The 21,890-nt window shown below is 56.1% G+C and overlaps 5 protein-coding genes across 5 annotated transcripts; all 5 read right to left on the bottom strand.

Annotated features, from left to right (window-relative positions):
• Positions 1-14: 14 nt before the first annotated feature.
• Positions 15-5,455, bottom strand: B0H64DRAFT_72382 (RNA dependent RNA polymerase-domain-containing protein). Its single transcript, XM_062808669.1, has 2 exons — positions 2,077-5,455; positions 15-2,018 (listed from the first exon to the last, which is right to left on the bottom strand). The coding sequence occupies exons 1-2, from the start codon at positions 5,159-5,161 to the stop codon at positions 142-144; spliced, it is 4,962 nt and encodes a 1,653-aa protein (XP_062661842.1). The 5' UTR covers positions 5,162-5,455; the 3' UTR covers positions 15-141.
• Positions 5,456-6,808: 1,353 nt separating this feature from the next.
• B0H64DRAFT_72270 (uncharacterized protein) lies at positions 6,809-9,033 on the bottom strand. The gene is made up of 4 exons (XM_062808668.1): positions 8,558-9,033; positions 8,086-8,488; positions 7,406-8,023; positions 6,809-7,353 (listed from the first exon to the last, which is right to left on the bottom strand). Exons 1-4 carry the CDS (start codon positions 8,864-8,866, stop codon positions 6,923-6,925), a joined length of 1,761 nt encoding a protein of 586 aa, XP_062661841.1. The 5' UTR covers positions 8,867-9,033; the 3' UTR covers positions 6,809-6,922.
• A 3,447-nt stretch (positions 9,034-12,480) lies between these two features.
• On the bottom strand, positions 12,481-13,820 carry B0H64DRAFT_384750 (40S ribosomal protein S4). The gene is made up of 3 exons (XM_062803026.1): positions 13,710-13,820; positions 13,130-13,552; positions 12,481-12,981 (listed from the first exon to the last, which is right to left on the bottom strand). The coding sequence occupies exons 1-3, from the start codon at positions 13,721-13,723 to the stop codon at positions 12,630-12,632; spliced, it is 789 nt and encodes a 262-aa protein (XP_062661840.1). The 5' UTR covers positions 13,724-13,820; the 3' UTR covers positions 12,481-12,629.
• Positions 13,821-14,234: 414 nt separating this feature from the next.
• On the bottom strand, positions 14,235-16,602 carry B0H64DRAFT_384747 (uncharacterized protein). Its single transcript, XM_062803025.1, has one exon. The coding sequence runs from the start codon at positions 16,236-16,238 to the stop codon at positions 14,643-14,645; it is 1,596 nt and encodes a 531-aa protein (XP_062661839.1). The 5' UTR covers positions 16,239-16,602; the 3' UTR covers positions 14,235-14,642.
• Positions 16,603-16,811: 209 nt separating this feature from the next.
• Positions 16,812-20,289, bottom strand: B0H64DRAFT_335686 (glycoside hydrolase superfamily). The gene is made up of 3 exons (XM_062801129.1): positions 19,497-20,289; positions 17,887-19,419; positions 16,812-17,811 (listed from the first exon to the last, which is right to left on the bottom strand). Exons 1-3 carry the CDS (start codon positions 20,050-20,052, stop codon positions 17,204-17,206), a joined length of 2,697 nt encoding a protein of 898 aa, XP_062661838.1. The 5' UTR covers positions 20,053-20,289; the 3' UTR covers positions 16,812-17,203.
• Positions 20,290-21,890: the final 1,601 nt, after the last annotated feature.

Below are 21,890 nucleotides of genomic sequence, written 5' to 3'. Positions count from 1 at the left end.
CACATAGGTACTCAACAACATCGTGTCTCCCCTTTATTCCTACCAAACCCCCAACCTTCTCCCAGCGCTGGAACGATCAAGCAACTCGATCAAGCAAGCCGTCCAAGCAACTCAATCAGCCAAGCCGATCAAGCAAGCCGATCAACCAAACCGCGCAGCCCGCTCTAGCGCCGTCTCCCCCTCCACCTCAATGACATCATCCTCATACTCCACCTCCCCGTCCGAGGCGTCACCACCACCACCACCACCACCACCGCCACCATCACCAAGCTCCTTATCCTCCACCACACTATCCCTCGCCGGAGCAAACGGATCAACATACGCCGGAAGAGCAGCAGCAGCAGCCGCAGCAGCAGCAGCCTGACTCTGGCTCTGGCTCATACCCGGGCCCAACGCATAGCCACCCACTCCACCTCCACCTCTACCCACGCCCGCGCCCGAGCCTACGCCCGCAGTCGAGCCGGAGCCAGAGCCAGACCCAGACCCAGACCCAGACCCAGACCCAGAGCCGGCGTCCCCATCCCCCCACAGCTCAGCCTCGCTCAATCTCTGACCGCCCGCGCGCAGCCCGCAGAAGGACGGCATGGTGATATACTCGACGGGCAGCCACTCGAATTCCGCTTCTGCCGGCGGCCCGACGACCGGACCCAGAACCGGTGCGGTGGTGAGGCGGTCCCAGCTTCTCGCGTTCGAGTCCGAGATGGCGGTCGACGCCGCGTCCGGACTGCTAGGAGTGGCTTCGCCCCTCTCCGCGTGGACGGTGGCAGCGGTTGCTGCTGGGGCTGCTACTTCGTTGCGGTTGGTTGGCTGAGCGAGTTCGGCGGTCTTCACGGGATCCGGTTGGGCGGAAACTTTGACCGGTGTGAGACAGGCGGTAAAGTCAGGGGTCGCGTCCGTGTCTGATGAGAGGAGGTCTAGGAGGGCTAAATCTGCAGCATAGCCGTTCAATTTCGACGTTGGGGGTTCCTGGATGATACCAGGGATCTCCGGGGTAGACGACCCGGCATCTAAAGCGGTGTCCAGATCCAGAAGAGACGGAAAGTCGCCTGCCGCCTTTCGCGCCTCTTGCTCCGGCTTCGATGTGCTCTCGGACGCAGCATCCTCCGAAGGGTCAGGGCTAACGGTGTCTTCGTCGTAGTAGATCCCATCGTCGCCATCGTCGCTATGGCGGAACAAATGAAGTATCTCCCCGCGGTGGATAAATTGGCCGTCGCTTGTCTTGGTATAGCCCATCTCCGCGAGATCGAAGCCCGTTTCCGGTTTCGTTACCTTGGGTCCATTGGGCATCGGGTTCACAGATGGCGGAACGATACCGAGGTCCGCCAGGTTGGGAAGCCTCTCGGTGCCGAGAGCAATCTTGCCCAAGTCGTCCGGGAACAGCCATGGGAAGCTGATCAGCGGCATCGAGCGCGCGGTGACCCGCCGCAAGCCCACCGTCCCATCCGGGAGCACATGGGGCTGGCGGGCCTCGTGTAGCGCGATGCGCGTTTCCTCCCACGTAACCTTGTACATGGCAGCAATGAATTCCAGTTTGATGAAGCCATGCTCCTCCACGACTTTGAGGCACAGGTCGCGAAACTGTTTCTTGTGACCGGCTGCCTCGCGACCGACCTTCTCCTGGATCTTGTAGTCGGACCCAACCCGCGGTTTGGTCATGACGAACGTCGCCCAGACCTCGAATTCAGTCCTAATCTCAAGCTGACCCATGATTCTGCGCATGGCGATGTCATACTGGGTTTTGATCTTTCTGGCCTCCTTGAGCAGAGCATGGTTCACCTCAAACCGCTTGAGGATGCGGTCGTCAAACGGCAGAGTGTAGTTCTCTCTGTTGTCAAAGACGTCCTTGTCGACCATGTCGTAGAGCTTCCCCAGAACGCTGGTCGATTTATAGGACTTTGCTCTGGGCTTCTCCATAAAATGGGGATACCTGCGAGGGTCAAGCTTCTTGTTCCATCGGGCAGGAGTTCCCGTCTTGACGTAGTCGACCGCCGTCGAGTGTAGTTCAGCAAGCTGAAGACCTGTAGTAGAGGTTTCATTAGAGGGCTTCTCCACGCAAACAAGCCCATGGCAACTCACATTTCCAGTGCTTTGCGCCCATAGCTTCGTAGTCAGCCGTGGCGAGGTGGGCATGCGCGATCAGGGGCAACCTGTCATTCTTCATGAACAGAACGAAAAAGAAAGCTAGGCTCTTAGCAATTGACGTCCGCGATTCGGTCAGCGGCTCTGGCGCGCTATAGTTCATGGGAGGATGGCTCCACTCCGTCGGGATGAGTTTGGGGTCCCAAATCACGAAGAAGTCGTCCCCGTCTAGGTCGCCGCCGGAACACATGCTTGGCACATCCCTATCCCCTTTCAGCGGAAAGACCACGACGTCCCGAAGGTGCCGTAATTTGGGTACGTCCACGGCCTCTACCACGCGGATATCGCCGGGGTGGAGGGATGGGTTGCGCCCGACGATGCAAATGCCCGTGACGACCTTGTACGCATTTCGCTCATCTGGATCAGGCACTTGGAGGAAGATCTGGGGCAGCTGATCCTGAGTGAGATTATTCCGGCCCTCGGTTGCCTGCGAATGACCCCTCAGAGTCCCCGTCTCGTCGGCGCAGCCGAGCAGAAAGGCGCCTTGGTCCACGATAAGCCTCGCTTTCTCTTTGAGGCCTTTGATCGACCAGGAGCGCCAGAGCTGGAGAAGGGTCCGGACAAAGGGCTCGCGCGTGTGCATGAATCCGCTCAAGACCATTGTGGCGATGGTTGTCGTCGTCATATTCTCGTCCACATACTTGCTGAGTAACTCAATGGCCTTGTTTTCGTTCGTCATAGCAGCGTCGTAACTTGCAATCTGCGTAGCCATCATGTCGATAAAGACGTAGTCGGGAACCCCCAAGCACGAAAGGACCAGGATTGTTTGTCGATTCAGGGTCGGGCAGGAGAAATGAGAACACCGAATGATCTCCAAGCCGTTGTATTCGGCAGAGAACTTCTCTTGCGACGGTCGGACGTGAACCTCGGTTCCTTTGGCGTCCGGCCAAGTCACTAAGACGCCCTTGCAGCCACCCATCCGGAACTGAAATGCTGAGGGAGGAGTGTCGATCTTCCAATCCTCAGACACGAGACTGGCCAGAGGGAAAGAGATTTTTCCGACCCCATCGGTGAAGCAGAAGCCATCATCTGTCTCGATATCGGGAATCTTGACTATTCGCGGAGCTGAGATGCAGTGTAAGAGACGAGTGGTCGAGAAGCACTGCCCCAGGCGAGCAGCGAGTTTGGCGACGGAAGAAATGTGGTCGAAGTTTCCCATCCATTGCCGTATCGAGCTGCAGGTGATGCTACCATCTTCCGGCTCGCAAAAGAAAAAGGCGCCGCTCTCCCTGATTTGCGAGTTCCCAAAGGCAAGAAACTTCCAGTGCCACTTGCCCATACGTATGCCTTGTGTCATGACCCGGCAGACGCGAGCATAGAGTTCATCATCTCGGTCAACCTCACAGGCCCTGATCCTCCCGTCCAATAACTCGTCCGTGAATTGAACGCGGATAAAGTGGCCCCGGATACCTTTATAACGGCGGACGACCCGGTTAGTCGTCTCCACTGTTGGCGTGCTGAAAAAGATTCGGGTCGGTGTGACGGTCACCTTGCGGACGAGGGCGCAGTAATCCGGGATATGGAGAGTAGTCGGATAATACGACATGGCGACACGGTCCTCAAACAAGTCCATGGGATTGTAAACCGGCTTGCCTTCATCTGCAGCGTACTCGAGGACCAAGCGCGCGCGGTCCGGTTTCGAACCACTCGACGCCGATATCTCGACGAGCCTCTCAAGGAATTCGCGCCCTATATTGTACTCGCTAAGGATTCCGCGCGAGATACACACCTCCAGTTGGTATCGGACCTCATATGGCAGATGGACGTGTGCCATGGCCGTGAGAAGAGCGAGGCCGTTGTTCCAGGCGGGACCGGCATTTGTTGATACATCGGAATCCGGATCAGCTAGCATGTCCCAGAGCTCTGGCTTTGCAGCTAGGGCCTGTGTGAAGATGGTGTCTGTTTTTATGGCGATGTTCCAGTCGCGGAGATGACCCTCGATGGCCAACCATTGCTCCTGGGCGGAATCGTTGTCTAGGTCCATCCAGTAGGTTGTCCAACGGCCGAAGTCAATGATCTCGGGCTCCTCGTCAAGAGACACTGGCCCGGCCGGGGGATTCTGTGAGTCGGCCCTGATGTCGACAGCCCGATACCAGAGCTCATCCTCTCCCCAAACCAAGCGATCCGCCCAGACCGCCCCATCCACGCCGACTTGCTTCTTTCGGGCTGAGGGGGGGTCTTCGAGACAAATGACAAGGGCTGAGGCCACCCGATGAATGCTTCTGATGATGCCAAACTTCATTTCGATGCGGTAGTACTGCCGCTCGCCGTGAGCGAAAATAGGGAAGTGAACCGTTAGCTTCTTCCTTCGGAAATCGGCGGTGAACTTCAGTTCGAGATCACGATTCAATTTTAGGATTTCCTTCTTCGGCATAAAGGTCGTCGGTTGGGTGAGAAGACCGAAAGTAAGTTTATCGGGATTGAAAGCCATTGAAGCAGGGCAGGAGTTCCCAACCGGCGTCGTCAGAGTAGGCTCCCCACGGGACTGCTTGGGGAACTCAACAAGAACCCATGATACGGATCTGTTGGTGTTGAGTCTGCATTTACCTTCCTCGAAGAAGGTCACATCAGTCGGCGGAGGCGCAAAGCGAATCTTGGCAGACCGGTGGGTGTTTCTTGATGCGTCGTCGAGTTCAACCCACACCACGTTCCCGAATCTCTGGAAGAACTCTCGGATATCCCACGGGCTCGCGGTTGTGGGTATGGGTTTGATGATCATGGTGGTGCTCTCTCTAGAGGCCCATGCTGGAGGGAGCGTCGCTGTCGCTGTTGGCTGGGGCGGCCGCGGGCGCCGTCCCCGAATGGTGGTTGAGAGCATGGGGCTGCTGGGGAAGGGCCTGGATCGTCCGGCTGCTGGTCCGGGTCCTCGACTGGAGAGAGGTCGCTCGATTTGCCTCGGATTGGGAGTTCGGGTTACAGGAGCAGGGCCGGCGGCTGCTCTCTGCTGCTGAACCTGGAGGCGCCCATTGTCTGCACCCTTCAGCAGAAGGTGCTGGTAGTTCCCACTCATTGCGCCCGCCATGATTTCTTAGGCTCAATGAAAAGGATGGAGAAGTAGAGGGCTCGGCCAGAGCATGTGCTGTGGTGCATTCACTGGCAGCTCCCAGCCTAATGAGTGAACGAGAACAGAAAAGTGCAGAGAAAGATTGGCAAGAAGAATTCTCAAGTGGGCGGGATTGAGCCCAATCTCTGGGCGAAGAAAATTCGCACATCCATGCGCTGAGCCTGGAGGATAAGGTGATGAGAGACGGAAGACGAAAAGCGGAGAAACAAGGGAAGCCCAGCAGGTAGAGTAGCTACCTACCCACCTAGGTTTCACCTCGTCTTCACCGGAGAGCACGCAGTTGGGGTATCAAGTGAAAGGTGGCGAAAGGCAGAGAGACGAACTGATGTGGAAGTCTTCGGCTTGGTGGTGAGAAGGGAACGAGAAGGTGCTGGTTTGCCAGAGGGGAACAAATTCGGAAGGTAAGAGTGAGTGAGGGGTTGTCTGCACGGCCTTGCAACTTGTAACCAGTCTGAGAAAATGTCCTGCGTGATAGAGGAGCCTTTCGTCTTTGGTAGCACCAAGGACCAACCGACCTTTGAAGTGATCGGTATAAAGGTGAGTCAGTCTATGTTGAGCACGAGGCAGTGGAAGCGGGCCTGCTATCCGAGTAAGGTATTTGGAAAATAATGGTGATGGTGGCTGGAATGGCGAGAGAATGTAAGAATTAGCAGCTGTTAGCCGCGAAGAAGAGGAAGGAAGGTACGGATTACAAGGGATAGTATTACCTTGTGGTTCCTCGAATGCTCGGGCCGCTGCGATAGAGCCAACTGTTGTGGTGTTTCGAACAAACAGCTCCTGTCTGGAGTGTTTGTTTCTATCGCGGCCTTGATATTTTGCATCAATAAACGGGGAGTTTGGTCCGGGAGACTGCAGGTTTGTTGTTATTTGCTACGTAAGCAGACACTTACCTTGGACCCTTGAGGATGCTCGGGTCAATTTCATTACTAGTAGTTCACTGCAAGTGTCAAGTGAACTTCGATGATATGGCAGCCTGGAAATGGCAAGGCACTCTTTCCTTTTCTTGTCCTAATGATAACGAGCACAGACTCCCCTCTCAAAGTTAGGCACCCCTGAAAGTCGTGTCCAGAGGATGAGTGAAAACACTTACCCCAGGTGCCATGTACCTACCCGGGAGAAGTTAGCGGGGAGTTGGTTGGTTCAGATTGTTGTCTGAGGATAAGGGGGGCCTGATTTGTGTAACCAGACTTTGAGAGACACACGAGAACGAAGCACACCAAGGTACACAGATTAGTCCCTCTCAAAATGGCTAACCTGGTTTCCCTATCACTGTCCGGGGGGCAAGATGTAGCAAAGGGGTCGGGGTCGTGTTGGAAACTGCACACCTAGGTATTTTCGCCGAATTATCCACTGCTGCTCACAGCCCAAGCCAACCCTGGTAAGATCCAACTGGTATAACACAAAAAGCCTGCCCTCCCAAACAATGAACACAGATACCCAATGAAGAATGCACCATGCTGAATTAGCATAACACAACTTTTGGCTCCCCATCTTCTAATGATCCTTTGCTGCTTGGCCAAGTCTGCTCCGCCAATGCAATGCTACTCATCCACAACCATGCTGCTTCCGCCATGCTGCTCCATATGTGGTTGCCCGATATTGGTGCAGGTGCCCATTCAGGGGTATCGCTGTAACCCATGCAAGGGCCCGTCGACCCCTTTATTCAGCCTTGTCTATCAAAAATCTTGCCCGGGTTCCTGCAACCATTATTAGTAAACCTCAAGGGAATGGCCTGATGGTGGAAAGGGGAGACCAACATGATCCAGTTAGGGTCCAGCGCGGCCTTGATGGATTTCTGTGATGTGTTAGCCTGGCAGTCCATTCAAGACGTTTTTTGAGACTGACCATGACCCCCAGCGTGTCCTGTCCGACCTCCCAGACAAGTGACTCCTTCTTGCCCCAACCAATAGAATGCTCGCCGGTGCAGGTCCCCTCCATCTCCAGCGCTCGTTTTACCATGTTTTTCACACAAACCTCGACCTTCTCCCTTTCTTTGGGGTCCTGTCGATTGTAGATGATGCTCTCGTGGAAGTTTCCATCCCCAATGTGGCCCAGAATGCTGGCGAACAGGCCCAGGTCATCCATCTCCTTCTTGCTGACTTCGATGATGTCCGCAAGCCTGCTGAATGGCACCGCTACATCGGTACTCCCTAGAAAAGAGTCAGTGACTGGGGTGATAAGCCCATAATGATCCGCACTTACAAACTTCCTCGCCCTCCTTGCGCAACGCAAGCATAGACCACAGCGACTCCTTCCGAGCAGACCAAAGGAGCTTCTGCTCCCTGGCGTCCTTGGCAAACTCAAAGTTGCTTCCTTTGTTGGCTTTGGTAATCCTCTGCACCAGTCCAATATTCTCCTTTACACCAGCTTTGGTCCCCGAGAACTTGAAGAAGAGGGTCGGCATCTCCTTCCAGACTCTCGGCGCGGTCGCCCCTCCCATGTTGACGACCTTCATCTGGACTTCATCCATGATCTCCATGGCGGCCACGGGGACACCGGTCTGCATCACCCCGGCAGCAGCGGAGGCGGCGTCCCGAATTGAAGGGAAGGTCACGACCGCGACAGAAAACTCCTCGGGGATGACAGCGAGCTTGACCGTTGCCTCGGTGACCAGGCCGAGGGTACCCTCGGAGCCGACAAACAGGCCGTTAAGGTTGTAGCCCGCTGACGACTTGCGAGGCCGCCGCCTTGTCTTGATGATGGTGCCATCGGCAAGCACAACCGTCAAATTGATGACCCAGTCTTTCATCGTTCCATACTTGACAGCGTTAGTGCCAGAGCAGTTGGTACCAATCATGCCGCCAATCTTCGCGCTCGGGCCTTAAAGTTGTTAGCCCACCATCCTGTTCACACGCGCCGCAAAGTGTCAGACAGATACTCACCAGGATCGATGGGGAAGAAGAGCCCAGCGCCCATCTTGGAGAGCTGCTCGTTCAGGTCCTGCCAGCCGATGCTCGGTTGCACCACGACGTCCATGTCGTCCTTGTTGAACTGGACGATCTTGTCCATGTAAGCAAAGTCGACGCTGATGCCGCCAAATGGGGCCGAAAAGTTCCCTTCGAGGCTCGACCCCCCCGAATAGGGGATGATGGGCACGCAGTACTTGTGGCAAATGCGTGCGATGGTCGATACCTGCTCTGTCGACCGCGGATAGGCCACCGCGACTGGTAGCCCTTCCGGGTTGACTGTGGACCACTCCGAGTATCCATGGGCGTGCAGGTCCTCGGGATCAATGGAGATGATGTCCTCCTCGCCTCCGATTTCTTGGCGAATCTCATCCAAAGCCTGTGACACCGGTCAGTGATGAGGTTCGGTGCCGGCACGTTCATTAAGTGTCTAAAAATATGTACATACCTGCTCCATCCCCCGCATGCTTGCATAACGGGGCGCGGCGAACGTGCCGTCAAGGAGCACGGCGCCGGGGAAGCCTTGGTGCCGAATTTCGGACGCACCCCAGCCAAGCAGTCCGGCGGCCGTGGCAACGCCAAAAACAGCTGGTAACGGCCATGTTGAGGCAGCCCGAGGGCCCCGACCGCTGCCGGGAGCGGCACGCCGAGCAGGCGTTGTGGTGAAGCGTTGCCGGGCTGCGGGGCAGGGGCTGTTAAAGGTGCCCAGGGATCGGCCGAGTGGCCTCGCCGCCCTGGAAAATCGGGTTGCAGACATGCGGGTCGAAGAGCCGTATGTAGATGCACAGTGTCTGGATTGGTCCCCTCCGATGGCGTGACTTGACTGTGCAGGATTCGGGACCTCAGATCGGGATTCTCGGCGAGTCCCAAGCGGTCGGGTGGTGTCAGTCCTCCCGGGGCTGGATCCGGCAATATCTATCACACACACGCAACACGCTCAACAACAACAAGAAGAGAGGTTTCCTCAAGCGGTCGACCGTCTCGTGGGGAGCGGGAGGAAAGGGGATAAACGTCTTCAAAGTGACGGAAAGTGGAGCGAGGGTTACGGGTATGGTAGAACCATAGTGGGCGAGAGCTGTAGTTTCTATCAAACTAGCAGGTGTCCTCGTGAGAGAAGAGTGGGTTGTCCAGACGGTCGGTGTCGTCTCTCTTTAAGAACGCCTCTGACTTTCCTGATTCGGACCGGTGTGCAGGATATGTGGAGCAGCGGCCGATCCAATCAACCGTCGGGCAAACTAAGCCATGTCGAGCGGAGACGGCGGTTGAGGCGTTGAAGTTGAGGGACCCAAGGGGGCGCTGACAGGTGTGATGAATCGTGGGCAGAAAGGGGCCAGTGGCGGAAAAGAAGCAGCTTGGCTCACTTGACCAACCCATTTCCAGGTTGGTTCATGTTGTGCACAGGACAGGGCTAGATAGACAGGGAACAACAGTCGAGATCAGGAGTCGAGAACATGCAAGTCCTGAGGCGTCGCATGGGTGGATTACGTCGCAAGCAAGGCAAGTAATTAGCGCACCACAAGTGTTGCCGTGTGAAGAAGCGGAGGGCCCGAAGGCGGGAGGGCGGTGGAGGGAGCCTGAGAGAGGGAAAAAAAAAACGAAGTTAAGGATGGAAGGCCAAGGAGTGGCTGACGGAGATGGCAGGAGCGTTAGTGAACCACACACACCCATTCAATACCGACGTAAGGGCGTGGGGGGCCTCGGCGGAAAGATGAAGACTGAAGACGGATGGAACTCTAAATTTCACACCCTTCCGCTGGCAAACAAGTCAACCTATCCCCGTTTCGAAAGCAGAAACTCGGGTGTTATGTCAGCAAAAACCCCTTTGCCGTTCGAGTGGAAACATGCGGTGTACAGAGCAGTAAGATCATGACGTGGACCTCAACTCTTGCAGTTTCGGCTTACCGCGAATGGATTGAAACCACGCGACCATCGTGCAGCCAGCATGCGGGGAAGGTCATGGGATGGGTAGCATTAGTTTAGTGATGAAGTTGAAGGCTTCTCGCCCAGAGTTCTAAATTGAGTTCAGCAACGCCCTTGTCACACCTCGTCGGGTCTTGAATACCCACACCGCTTCAGCCTTAAACAAGTCAAAGTTGACTCTTTTTGGAACCCTCAAAGACGTTCTCGGGTTGAAGGGACTCTACAGGTTCGTTGGGCGCCGAAATGATATACTGTGTGGCTCGGTAACTTTGGACGAGGTCCCGAGGTTTTCAGAGCAAGTCGGGTCTCTGCCGAAAATGGGTAACGTCAAATCCAGATCGGCGCCAAGCACCTCGTCCCCGCTCGCATCGCATATTGACCCACAAATCGACAGGTCCACCGACCTGTTTCCATGACTTTGGAGCACTTGCTGAACCCTTCGTCCCACTAACACGGGTCTGCAAGCTCAGGAACATCCGGCGACACGCATCGGGACTGGACGCTTGGAGAATGAAAATATGGCACGTGAATACCTTCCGGAACGGTTATTTTCCTCCAAATTTTCAAAAACGCCACCCTCGGCTGCCAGAGCTCAGCTTTGAATGATGACCCGTCAGGCATTGGCGGCCACGGGTGCGAGGAGTCGGGAATGGAAGCCCTCGAATCGAATACAAAACTCGTCGCTTTCTCATCCCCCACGCCCCCGGGCTGCACGGCGGAGACTTTTCTCGATTTCAAAGCCCCATCTCGTCCCCACCCCCGCGATGAATGCAAGGAACAATGAGCCGTGCATGGGGGGCTTTGAAAATGGTCGACGGGAGGCATCGGCGGTTTCTTGTATCCTTGCTCACTTTCCGCTGTTGGGCTCATAGCCCCCGCGTCCTGGTGTCTCAATTCCTGCCCAAAGGGAATAAGAAACAAGCGAGTCTGAGAGACGCCTCGACCGGAAAGGGACGGAGAAAACGGCTGTGATCTACCCAACAGAATTGGAATGATTGACCGGGAGGCTCTCATGCATCCCTCACTCCGCTCTCCCTCGAGCATCGCCAAGCGCGGTAAACAAGAAGAGGCTTGAAGCTGAAGACCAGGATGATAAAAGCAAGCCTCGTTAACCGCCGCATCCAGACTCTCGGATTCGCTCGTCCAACCTGCCACTCCGGGGCCGAATATCAAAAGCCACTCGCTCACGGCGGCAGTACGAATACCTCGACCCCAACCCTCAAGAACTGCACAACAGAGGTAACTTTTTGGATGCACTTCGTACACCAACGCATAAACTCGCGGAGCTGGCCCGAGGAGAACTCCGTGCCCGGAACTGACCGCCGCATCTAGAATATGCAATGTCACAGCACGGGGACGTCAGCGCTTCCGATCGGGATCGTCACCTTTTGTGTAACTAATCTGTAAGAGTACTCTGTCTCTCCTCCCACCCCGCACTGCGGGGGCCCCGAGTCCAACCCCAGGAAACGACTCAGCCTCTCTCCTCTCTCCCAGCGGCAGCTCTCAATGCTTGCCTGACTCGCTGTGAGAGAGAACAGAGAACAAACCCGGAGCTAAGCGACCTCGTATCCATTTCCGTTTCCGCCGCGGGATGTCAATTTGACTCTTAAAACTACCTACCTAGACTATAACCTACAACAGGCCCCATTGTTTTACTTCGAAAGGTACCTCCCTTCTTGATAAATCCAACGCCACGCCCAAACCCCAAATCCCCTCCATCCCGTCTCTCTCCAAGAAAGGCCCACGTACCTGCCTTAGCCCAGCCGAGCCCAGCCCAGCCCAGCAGCACCTCCACCGCCTCTTCCACCCTCCATCTCATCATCAGAACCAGAAACCACCTATGTAGAAAGGACCCCGCCCCCGCTGCGTCGCTGCGTGGCTCAGCCCACCCATCCCAAGATCCCCCATGTCCCCATCGTCCCCGTGCCCCATCCCAATGCAATGCATGCCACATGCCAGATCTTTTAATTTAAAAAATAGCGTGGGGGTTCAGGGACTGAGTTTCTTCCTGCCCTTTACATAGAAAGAGTGCGTGCAAGAGAGAGAAAAGAGACAGACAAGACCCAGTCTGGATGCAACCCCCTCTAGGACTGCGACCGAGACACCGCCTACCTTACAATCAAAACGCGGGTTGTAGGCCCGATGTCTCATGCGAGAAAGCACCCCACGAAAATAACATGTGCGGGCTTTTGTTTCGGGCCGTTGGACAGTGAGAAAACCGACGGTCATAGATGGGGCTCTGTCGTTGCTTCGAAAGAGCGGTCTTTGATGCCTGTCTGCCTTGCGCATAACTGCCCGAAAAGCCTCTCAATGCATGTCGCGGGATGTGATAGACCTTCACCGCTCCGAGCGGCGGTTGAAGCGGTGACAAGAAAAAAAATATCGGGCAGGGCTAGAACGTTGGAAGCACATCTGAATGCAAGGCACAGAGGCAGAGGAAAGCGAAGTCATATCTCGTGCGGAAGGGCAGTTCAGTTTACGGGTCGATTTTTGACCCGGGTATACCGAGTTAAACTAAAATGACATCCGGTACTCCGTTCGGCATGCTTTTTTGCACATTCAGCGACCTGCTGACCAGCCCAATTCCGTAGTTAAACCCTTTAGTGACCAGCCAGAGTAGCCGCGCGCCGGCGGTCACGCTCCTCGGCGATGGTGAGCTTGACGCCCTTGCCCTTGGGGAGGGAAACCCAGGGCTTCTCGCTGCCGATGACGAAGACGTTGCTCTCACGGGTGGTGAAAGTGTTGTCAATGGCATCCTTCAAGTGGACGATGCCGAAGCCACCATCGTGACGCTCACGGTGGGTGATGACACCAACACGGCCCATGTTACGACCACCGGTAACCATGGCGATGGCACCAGTGTCGAACTTGATGAAGTCGGTGGCCTTGCCCGTCTCGAGGTCAATCTTGACGGTGTCGTTGACCTTGATGAGGGGATCCGGGTAGCGGATGCTGCCAAGTTATCGTTAGCATACCAGAGGAATTTTTGACATACCAACCGTAGAGATCCCCGCTTTGATCGTGGGTTTCCGCAAAGCGGAAAGATCCAACGATCCACCAAAGCTTGGTCCAACGGCTGACAGATGTCGGAAGAACTCACGTTCTCGCATCATGCGTAACCAAGAATGGTACACCACCACGGCCGAGCTGCACGCGCTTGACCTTGCCCAGCTTGTACTTGGCCTCCTCGTCCTGGATGCGGTGGACGGTGAAGCGGCCCTTGGTGTCGTAGATGAGGCGGAAGTTCTCGCCCGTCTTCTCGATGGTGATGACGTCCATGAAGCCGGCGGGGTAGGTGACGTCGGTGCGGACCTTGCCGTCGACCTTGACGAGGCGCTGCATCATGATGGCCTTGGTCTCGCGGTAGTTGAGGGCGTACTTCAACCGGTTGCGGACGAAGACAACCAGGGGCATGCAGTCCCTAAGCTTGTGCGGGCCGGCCGACGGGCGAGGGGCGTAGACGCCCGACAGCTTGTCGAGGAGCCAGTGCGACGGCGCGCTAAGGCGCTTCTGGTGCTTCTTACTGTTATCGACGGGTTAGCATCGCGAGATCTCGAGATGTCGAATTTGGCAGGTCGAGAACTGGAGATTGGAGGATTTCGCGGAAGCGGCATCTTGAATCTCTCAATCGAGAATAACGACCTGCCGACATCTGCGAACGACTTCAATCGGGCACTTACGGTCCTCTACCCATTTTGGCTGCTGTTGGTCGATGTGCTGGTCGATGGGAAAGTGAAAGGAATGCCGCGAAGTGCAAGTGCGGGTAAATCAACTAGAAAATTGATTTTGTGCCCAAGCCCTAGTGAAATTGGTGGGGAACGGAAAGCGGTGAGAATTGTCAGAATTACTCCCAAGAACGGGTGCTCGTAGTTGAGGGTTAGGGTAGATCACCCGAGAAGTGTTTCTTCAACCACTTATCTTCCACAGCAGGTGGTGTAATTCATGAAAAGCTAAGTACCTTAGTCAAACCATAATATGATAGACTATTATAATTCACTCGAAATCATCAAAAAGGGTGTGATTTGACTGATATGGGGTGGGGAGATGGCATTAGGAGCCACGGACATGTTGAATTTCCCCTCTTAAGAGGCATGTCTTGATCTGGTTTCTGAAAGTTAGGCTTAGCCAACATGCCAGTGAAGGTTAGAAATATCACTTGGAACCTATCTCCGCCAAATCTGTTGCTAGCGACCTGATGATAGATACTGAGGAATGAAATAGTTATTATTAAATCAGCCAACACCACTATCAACCCTGGTGAGAAGTGATTCTCGTCCGTCGTAGAGATTGCTCCCTAAGTTATCTAACATGTAATCCCGCAGATCCCGAAACCAAACGCCGGTTATCGTTCTCGCAAACAGTCTGCGGCGAGATGGCGTGTCCGATATTTGCACGCGCCGCAAGAAACAAGGCACAAAAAAGCATCCACTGCCATAGTGGCAGGCAACCGTAAAACACACACAAATCCTCCCAGGAACGCTTTTGGTAAATATATAGGAGACACACACCGGAGCCCTGGGTGTCCCAAGAGAGTTGCCGAGGATCATTCCAAGGGCTCGGCACAACGAATGGCTTGAGGAAACCGAGTTCGCCAGGAATATCACCTTGACGCCTTACCTCCCGTTGCCAAGGCGGCGCTCGTTCCCCGAGTTAGAATCGTCGAGCAGATGGCTCAGGTCCATCTCGGGCGCACCCCCGAGGAAGGACGACGCGTGAGGCTCGGCCATGTCGAAGATGTCGGCGAGGGCAGGTAGGGACTCGGTCGACTCGTAGGCGGAGGGCGTCGCGGTCCGGCGCAACATATCTTCCTTTGAACCCGATCGGTTCAGCGAGGGCTCGAATGACGGGAGGGCAGAAGTGCTCCGCGGGTTGTCTGTGGCCAGCGTGACGGACGGCTCCAGAGTGTTGGTCTTGCCGCGTGACGCTTCCTTGGGAGGGTTGGTCTTTTCGATGTTTGCGTAAATATCAGGGTATTTGTTCCGGACCCGGTCACGCAAGTCCGTCGGCTGCCGGCTCGAGAGGTTGTATTTAGGATCGCGCTGGATTCTGGTCCAGGAGGGGCCGTACTGGTTGAGTCCGTCCAGGATCTCATCGTCATCCTGCTTCGTGAAAGGCCGGCGCTTCCGGCGGTGCGACTTCTCAAACGGGCCATGAATACCCAGCTCAGCCAGGTCCTCCAGCTTCTTGCGGTGTGCCCGGGGCTTCCTCTTCTTGGGTGCCGCATCAGAGTCCGGTGCAGCGGATGGCGAGGCACCATCCTTCTCCGCTCCCTCGTCCCCGGCTGGCTGGAGGATGTCTTCTAGCTGTATCCCGATCTTGGGTTTTGCGCTCTCTTCAGCAGCAGCCATTGGTTCAGGCTCCCCGCTCGCGGCTTGCTCCTCGCCTGCGGTCAGCCGCAGCTCCTCGGGGCAGCATGTCCTAAAGCGATCCTTCAGATCGCCGGCGGTCCGGCCGTTGAACTGGAAACCCGGGTCCTCTAAGATTGTAGTCCATCTCCCCACCCCGTGACGGCTCACCCCCAGCAAAAGGTTATTGGTTTCCTCCTCGGTCCACTTTCTTCTCGGCTTCATAGGGCGCCTCTTAGGTTTGGGGTTATTGCTCGACTCGGCATCAGCAGCGGAGAATAGGACTGGGCGGTCATCGTGGGCGCTGCCAGCATCCTTCCATGGTCCAAGACTGAAATTCTCGTTTTCGTCGAAAGAAGCCGATGTGATGGGCGGGAAGACAGCGGCGTCGGGCGGGGGCTCGTGGAGACCAGCGATAATCGGAGGAACAACCTGCTGGGCGGACTTTTGCTTCTTTGGTAACTTGGGCAGTTGAACTAGATCCTCTTTTGTGGTGAGCGCCCTGTGCCGCTTTTTCGTGGATACGTCTTCTGGGCTACCCGGCCCATCATCGGCAGGCTTCCTTAACGTCGTGGTCGGGGCAGTGAGTTCGGACTCGCGGAGCAGGAGCTGAAGGGGCCGTATCGATGCAGTGTGCAAATTGAGCGGCTTGACATGGTGGGCGTCATCGACGGTGGAGAGCGGGGTTATTTGTGTCGGCGTAGACCTCTCTACTCTGTGGCTGCTAGCGAATTCGGGGCCGAGTGGGGGGAGAGAGATCGGCTGGCTTGAGGCGGCGCTAAGGGACACGGGTTGTATCGGCGGAAGATCAGGACTCTTGGGCGTGTTGAGGAGGTTCGTGAGCCATGGCTCGATGGTGGCCATCGTGAAGCAATTGGTTTGGAGAGGGGGGCATTGAGATGGTCTGGGCGCTGCCCGGAGGAGTCGGAGGGCAAGGCGGGTTGTGCGTGGGCGGACAGGCGGGGAAGAGGCGGAACACGCGTGGAGAAATGACCTAGGTAGTCGACTGCGGTTGGGATTCCTTTCTGTGCAGTGATACGCGACCGGCGGCGTCTACCACACAGTAGGCTATTGTTTGGTTTTGGGGCAAAGGACGGGGAGACAGCTGACAGTCAAGGTGGCTCAGAGCCCCTTCTCCGGCTTCTCCAAGGTCACTGTGTGTGATGGATGTGGAACGGAATTTGAGGGTCCAAGGATTGGAAGTCCAAGACGATCTGGAACCTCGCGGGTCAGCAGGGTGTTGAACCGAAGGCCCCGGTCGGAGCAATGGGTTTATGTCAGCATATGATTGGCCATTCGGAATGCCGTGTCAACCAATCGGCCGCAGCGGGGGGCGATCTCGGTTCTGGGTCGGTGCGCTCAGAGGCGACACGGCGACCGTAATTACACAGAACAGCGTGTCGTAATTACCGAACTCATCACGATACTCAGAATATTCAACCTTCTCGCAATGTGGCTGAAGTAGCGATAGTTCCCAATATTGCGAATGCACAGTACAAAGTAGAACCGAAATCGCTAATGGCTGTAAGGGACGCCACATGTTGGCAACTCAAATCACATCATCTCCCGTCACAGACACCCAAATCAAGACATCAACTTCATTGAAACACATCAAACATGATTAGCACAATCCAACAACAAGTGCATTATCCAAATCCACGCTCATCATCAATCCTCCAAATACACGAAAATGACACCCCAGCTACTATCCACATGAGCTAGATACTACCTATGTAGGAGCAGGTGGTATCCACAAGAAGAAACGCAAAAGCCCATCCAGCAAACAAACGAAAGCCGTCTAATCATTCCAGCCGCCCTTTTTATACACTCTAAAGAGCAAAGAACAGCGCCGCCACCACGGCCGCAGGCACGCCGAGCGCGGCGGCATTGCGGCCGGCACCGGCGGTCACGGGCTGGGTAGACGTCGAGGGGAAGCCCGACGACGTGGTGGGGAAGCCGGCCGACGGGGCAGACGACAGCGCCGACGAAGGGGTCGTCTGCTCGACGGCGGTGGTGGGCTCTTCGATTGCCGTGGTGGGCTCGGGCTTGGGCACCGTCAGGGTGGTGAAGCGCGTGGTGGTGACCTGAGTAGTGGAGGTCGAGTCCGTCTCCTCGTCGTCATCGTTGCCCTCGCTGGTGGTCGGCTTGGGCGAGTCAATCGAGAGGGTGGAGGAGGGGCCATCGACGACGTCGGTGATGGGGCAGACAGTTGTGCTGACGGCGATGGTCTCGGTCACGACGCGGCCGGGGCAGGACGTTACGCTCGGCGCGCAAGAGGTGATGGTGTAGGTGGTCGTGGTGTAGATGGTCGACGTCGTCATGCTCTCGGAAGCGGTGGTGCTGGGGCCGGCGCCGCCGTCCGAGGTCGAGGTGCCGGTAATAGGGGCATCGGAAGACGTGGCAGTCTCAGTGGCAGAGCCAGTGGCGGACTCGACAGCTGAAGTGCTGGTCTCGTCATCCTCACACGTATCATCATCCTCAGTCGAAGTGCTAGTGGCCGGCTCGCCGCTACCGGTCGAGGTAGACTCAGGGGCAGAGGTAATGGTGGCGGACTCGACAGCAGAGGTGCTGGTCTCGTCATCCTCACAGGTATCATCATCCTCAGTCGAGGTGCTAGTGGCCGGCTCGCCGCTATCTGTCGAGGTGGATTCGGGGGCAGATGTGATGGTGGCGGACTCGACGGTAGAGGTGCTGGTCTCATCATCCTCGCAAGTGTCGTCCTCCTCAGTCGAGGTGGTGGTGGCTGCATCACTGCTGGTGGAAGTGGGCTCTGGGGCCGAGGTAATAGTCACAGACTCAGTGGCAGACTCAACGGTAGAGGTGCTCGTCTCCTCGTCCTCGCACGTGTCATCATCCTCGGTAGAAGTAACAGTAGCTGTTTCACTGCTAGTGGTCGAAGTGACACCAGGGGCTGAGGTGATGGTGGATGTTTCTGTCTCGGTCTCGGTAGCGGACTCAGAGACAGACTCGGAAGCAGTCTCTGTGGCAGTCTCGGTAGCAGTCTCCGTCTCGCTAGCAGTCTCGGTCTCGGTGGCAGTCTCGGTAGCAGTCTCGGTCTCGCTAGCAGTCTCCGTCTCGGTAGCAGTCTCGGTCTCGCTAGCAGTCTCCGTCTCGGTAGCAGTCTCGGTCTCGCTAGCAGTCTCCGTCTCGGTGGCAGTCTCGGTGGCAGTCTCGGTGGCAGTCTCGGTGGAAGTCTCAGTTTCGGTTGAGCTACTCTCAATCGAAGTGGAGCTGGTCGAGGTGCTGGTAGTGCTGGTCGAAGAGCTAGTCGAGGTGCTAGAGGTCGAAGTGCTAGAGCTGGTCGAAGTGCTCGAGCTGGTCGAAGTGCTGGTGGTCGAAGTGCTGGTAGTTGAAGTGCTAGTGGTCGAGGTGGTGGTGACGGGCGGCGGGATGCCAAACCTCACGCAAAGCCTTTGGCCGGCCATGAGCGCGCAGGAAACCCCGGGGTTGAGGCTCTTCAATTCTTCCAGGGTCATGCCGTAGTAGTTGGCAAGATTGTAGCAATTGTCGCCGCTGACAACGTCGTGCCACCTAACGCAAGTAGTAGGCGTCGGTGTCGGGCCGGTGGAAGTCGCGGTTGGGGACGATGGCCCACAGGCATACTCATGCATGAGGTCGTAGTAGCGGGAGCCACTGAACACCTCACTGCCGAGGACGACATCCCAAACCATAACACCGCCGAAAGCCGGCTTGTTTTTGTGCTTGTTAATCAGACTGTGTGCTTGCGAGGGCGGCAGGTAACCCGAGCCAGCAGCCTCCTTAGAACCGGGCAGCCCGATGAAGATTTTAGCATCCTTGCTGGCGGTGTTCTTGAGGTAGGAGGCCCAAGCATCGAAGTTGTTGTTGACTCCAGCGCACATGGGGTTGTTGTAGAACTGGATGAAGAGGGCATCGAATTGGCACTCGTTGATGATGGTCTTCATGTTGAAGTACTGATCGACCAAGGGGCATTCGGGAGCCGCCGTGATGAGGTACTTCCTGCTCGTGTCCAAGTTGGTCAGACCACGCAGGCGACGGACCATGGCGACATAGCCGGTTTGGTCCTCTAGCGAAGCGTTAGCATGATTAACTTAGCACTAGCCAAGGAAAATGACTGGTGTGTAAAGAAAGGGGTAGTCTTACCGAACTTGTGCTCGATATCGAAGTCGAAACCGTCAAACACGAAGTGTTCCTCGCCTTCATCGGCGCCATAAAAGTCATCGAAAGGTCTCGGCTTCCCCTCCCAGTTCTTGTTGTAAGGACCGAAAGCGCCCCAGATGAAGTCGGCAAAGTACTCGCCGGCAGGCCCGCTTGAGATGGTGTAATCGGACTTGGGCGGATCCCACCGACCACCGATGGAGAGGAGCACCTTTTTCCCCTTGTTCTGGCAGTACCGGACGTCGGCGGCGATCTGACCGCACTGGCTGAGGAGGTTCGAGTCGACCTCGCTGGGGTCCTGGTACTTGGCGCTTATACAGTGGATGGCGAAGTCACTGCCCGGGTACTTCAAGCTTGACGGGTCCTGCTCGGGGGACTTGTTGATGAAACCGACAGTGACATACTCAAAACTAGAGTCATCACAAAAGGTCTTGAGTCTGTCTGTGGACACGCCCTTCTGTCCCCAGTAGACGTTGACGGCAGGTGTTGCCAGGGCCGGGACAACGGCCAAAGCCGCGATGGCGAGAGTCTTGGTGAACATTATGGAGTTGGGGTATTAGCAATACAGAGTGTATGTATACACGCAAAATGAGTGACTGGCCGAGGAGGGCCGGGCCGTAAAAGAGTGACTAGTGGGTGTGAAGCACACAATGAGAGGACGCAAACAAAACGTTTGCAACGGCTGGGGAGAGCACGCCGTCTGGTGTTGACTTGACAGGAACCAAGAGGACGGGATGGGGAGAAGGGGATGACAGCGGGCACCACAGCTTTTCATAGGAGATAGATCCCACGACCCCCAACCAGCAAAAACAGCAACAGGCAGGGGGGGGACCTGGAGGAGGGAGGGGGTTACCGCAGCCCGTTCCCCACGATGCGTGTGTCTGCTGCTGTCGTTGACATCTGGCCTAGGCCCGGAGGGCAGGGGGGAGGGGACTTCAGGAAATTATCACGCATGTGCAGCAACCCTCCCACGCGCCCGTTGGACGCTAGCCACCCGCCGGCGAGCTTGACAGGTTGATGGTATATTTTTGTGGGTGTGCGCGTGTTTGATGTGCGCTTGGAATGGCCTCGTCTCTTCAACGCATCAAAACTCCATCACTCAAATTTTGGGATTCGGAATGGCACAGGTATGGAAATCTGGGGTAGTGACTTCCATCCATTGAGGCCACACACAGCTCATGCCGATGCAGTCGCAGCATGCGATGGAAGGCACATCGCTGCTGTGCTCCTTCCATCCATCCCGTCTCTCCGTCCTTCCATCGCGCTTCCCGGGAGATTCGCCTGCAGGTTGGCCGCCACGGGCGGCATCTTTTGGCCGCAGAGCCGAGTCTGCGATGCCACTTCTCATCCCAAAGAAGAAGGCGCCCCTGCCAAGCCGATATTTTGCTCTTGCACAAGTCCCCCGCGTCCCAGGAACCAACAGTCATGGATCGCGCCATGCCCAAAGCAGGTGCAGTTTGCGTTCCCATTGCGGTTTTTGCCTGCTTCTGCCTTGTTGGTGGGCGTGATGGAGACGGAGATATTCTCAATGGCCTTGACCGAGCTGACTCAGGTGCGGGATTCTCTGCTTCCCATTCGATCGTCTCCGAAGTTGGAGAACCACTAATGAATCCTGCCGCGTGCACGCTGGGCCCGGGTCTGCCGCCCAGATCGGGGTAAACCTGGTTGCCGTTTTTGCATGTTTATTTTCGGATTTTGGTGAATACCAATGGTGTGCACACATTGATCTGGACTACCTATTTCTTGACATCCTCTCGCCGATCCGGGCTGCCTTACCGTGGCTTCGATCCCTTCCTCTCTCGGCGATGAGGCTCTGCGCTGATCAACGACCGGCTCAGTCGGCAGGGCCTCTCCGTTGGTGCCCGATGGCAGGGAAGCCCTGTGCTTCTCCACTTAGCAAGCATTTCGCAGGCCCCGGTCGAGCACGAAAGCGCAAGGTTTTGGGGTTTCTCTCAACGTGCTCCCCCTCAAAATAACTTTGAGAACGCCAAACCCATGACACCAGCGCGGTCTTGGCCATGGCCTCAACTGTGGGCACTCATGAATCGATGCGGCTTCTGCAATTTTGTTGGTTGTTTCGTTTTCTGGTTATATCAATCATCCGGTTCGCTTAGGTACCCAACCCAGGAGCGTCTCCTCCGGCGTCGAACAGAACTTGTCAAAGGGCCTACGGCAGTCTAGACTCGAAGAAAGCACTCTCAGTTATTTTTTCACGAAGCCTGCTGCTCAAGATTGAACATCAAATAAGTACCGTCTATACTGGTTGATGGTTGAGTGGCGATCAAGAGACATGTGTCAATGCCGTCCCAACCTCATCCCAGGGAAGAGGAATGGGTCTTCATTCAGACGTCGTGTCTAGGGGACTCTAGTTGCTACGTT

Source organism: Chaetomium fimeti (assembly GCF_033439085.1).
Source record: "Chaetomium fimeti strain CBS 168.71 chromosome Unknown B0H64scaffold_2, whole genome shotgun sequence".
Taxonomy (NCBI): Eukaryota; Fungi; Ascomycota; class Sordariomycetes; order Sordariales; family Chaetomiaceae; genus Chaetomium; species Chaetomium fimeti.
Note: the sequence above shows the minus strand (reverse complement) of the source record. Positions and strands in the feature narration are given on the sequence as shown.

Excerpts from the sequence above, each read along its gene's own strand:
- B0H64DRAFT_72382 (XM_062808669.1), bottom strand. The coding sequence starts at position 5,161 with ATGGCGGGCGCAATGAGTGGGAACTACCAGCACCTTCTGCTGAAGGGT. Across the intron at positions 2,019-2,076 it reads GGGCGCAAAGCACTGGAAAT|GTCTTCAGCTTGCTGAACTA; the intron begins GTGAGTTGCCAT and ends CCTCTACTACAG.
- B0H64DRAFT_72270 (XM_062808668.1), bottom strand. The coding sequence starts at position 8,866 with ATGTCTGCAACCCGATTTTCCAGGGCGGCGAGGCCACTCGGCCGATCC. Across the intron at positions 8,489-8,557 it reads GCATGCGGGGGATGGAGCAG|GCTTTGGATGAGATTCGCCA; the intron begins GTATGTACATAT and ends CCGGTGTCACAG. Across the intron at positions 8,024-8,085 it reads CTTCTTCCCCATCGATCCTG|GCCCGAGCGCGAAGATTGGC; the intron begins GTGAGTATCTGT and ends AACAACTTTAAG.
- B0H64DRAFT_384750 (XM_062803026.1), bottom strand. Across the intron at positions 12,982-13,129 it reads GTTACGCATGATGCGAGAAC|CATCCGCTACCCGGATCCCC; the intron begins GTGAGTTCTTCC and ends ATAACTTGGCAG.
- B0H64DRAFT_335686 (XM_062801129.1), bottom strand. The coding sequence starts at position 20,052 with ATGTTCACCAAGACTCTCGCCATCGCGGCTTTGGCCGTTGTCCCGGCC. Across the intron at positions 19,420-19,496 it reads CGATATCGAGCACAAGTTCG|AGGACCAAACCGGCTATGTC; the intron begins GTAAGACTACCC and ends ACGCTTCGCTAG. Across the intron at positions 17,812-17,886 it reads CCCTGAGTCTACCTCGACCG|CTGTCGAGTCCGCCACTGGC; the intron begins GTAGCGGCGAGC and ends CCAGCACTTCAG.
- B0H64DRAFT_384747 (XM_062803025.1), bottom strand. The coding sequence starts at position 16,238 with ATGGCCACCATCGAGCCATGGCTCACGAACCTCCTCAACACGCCCAAG.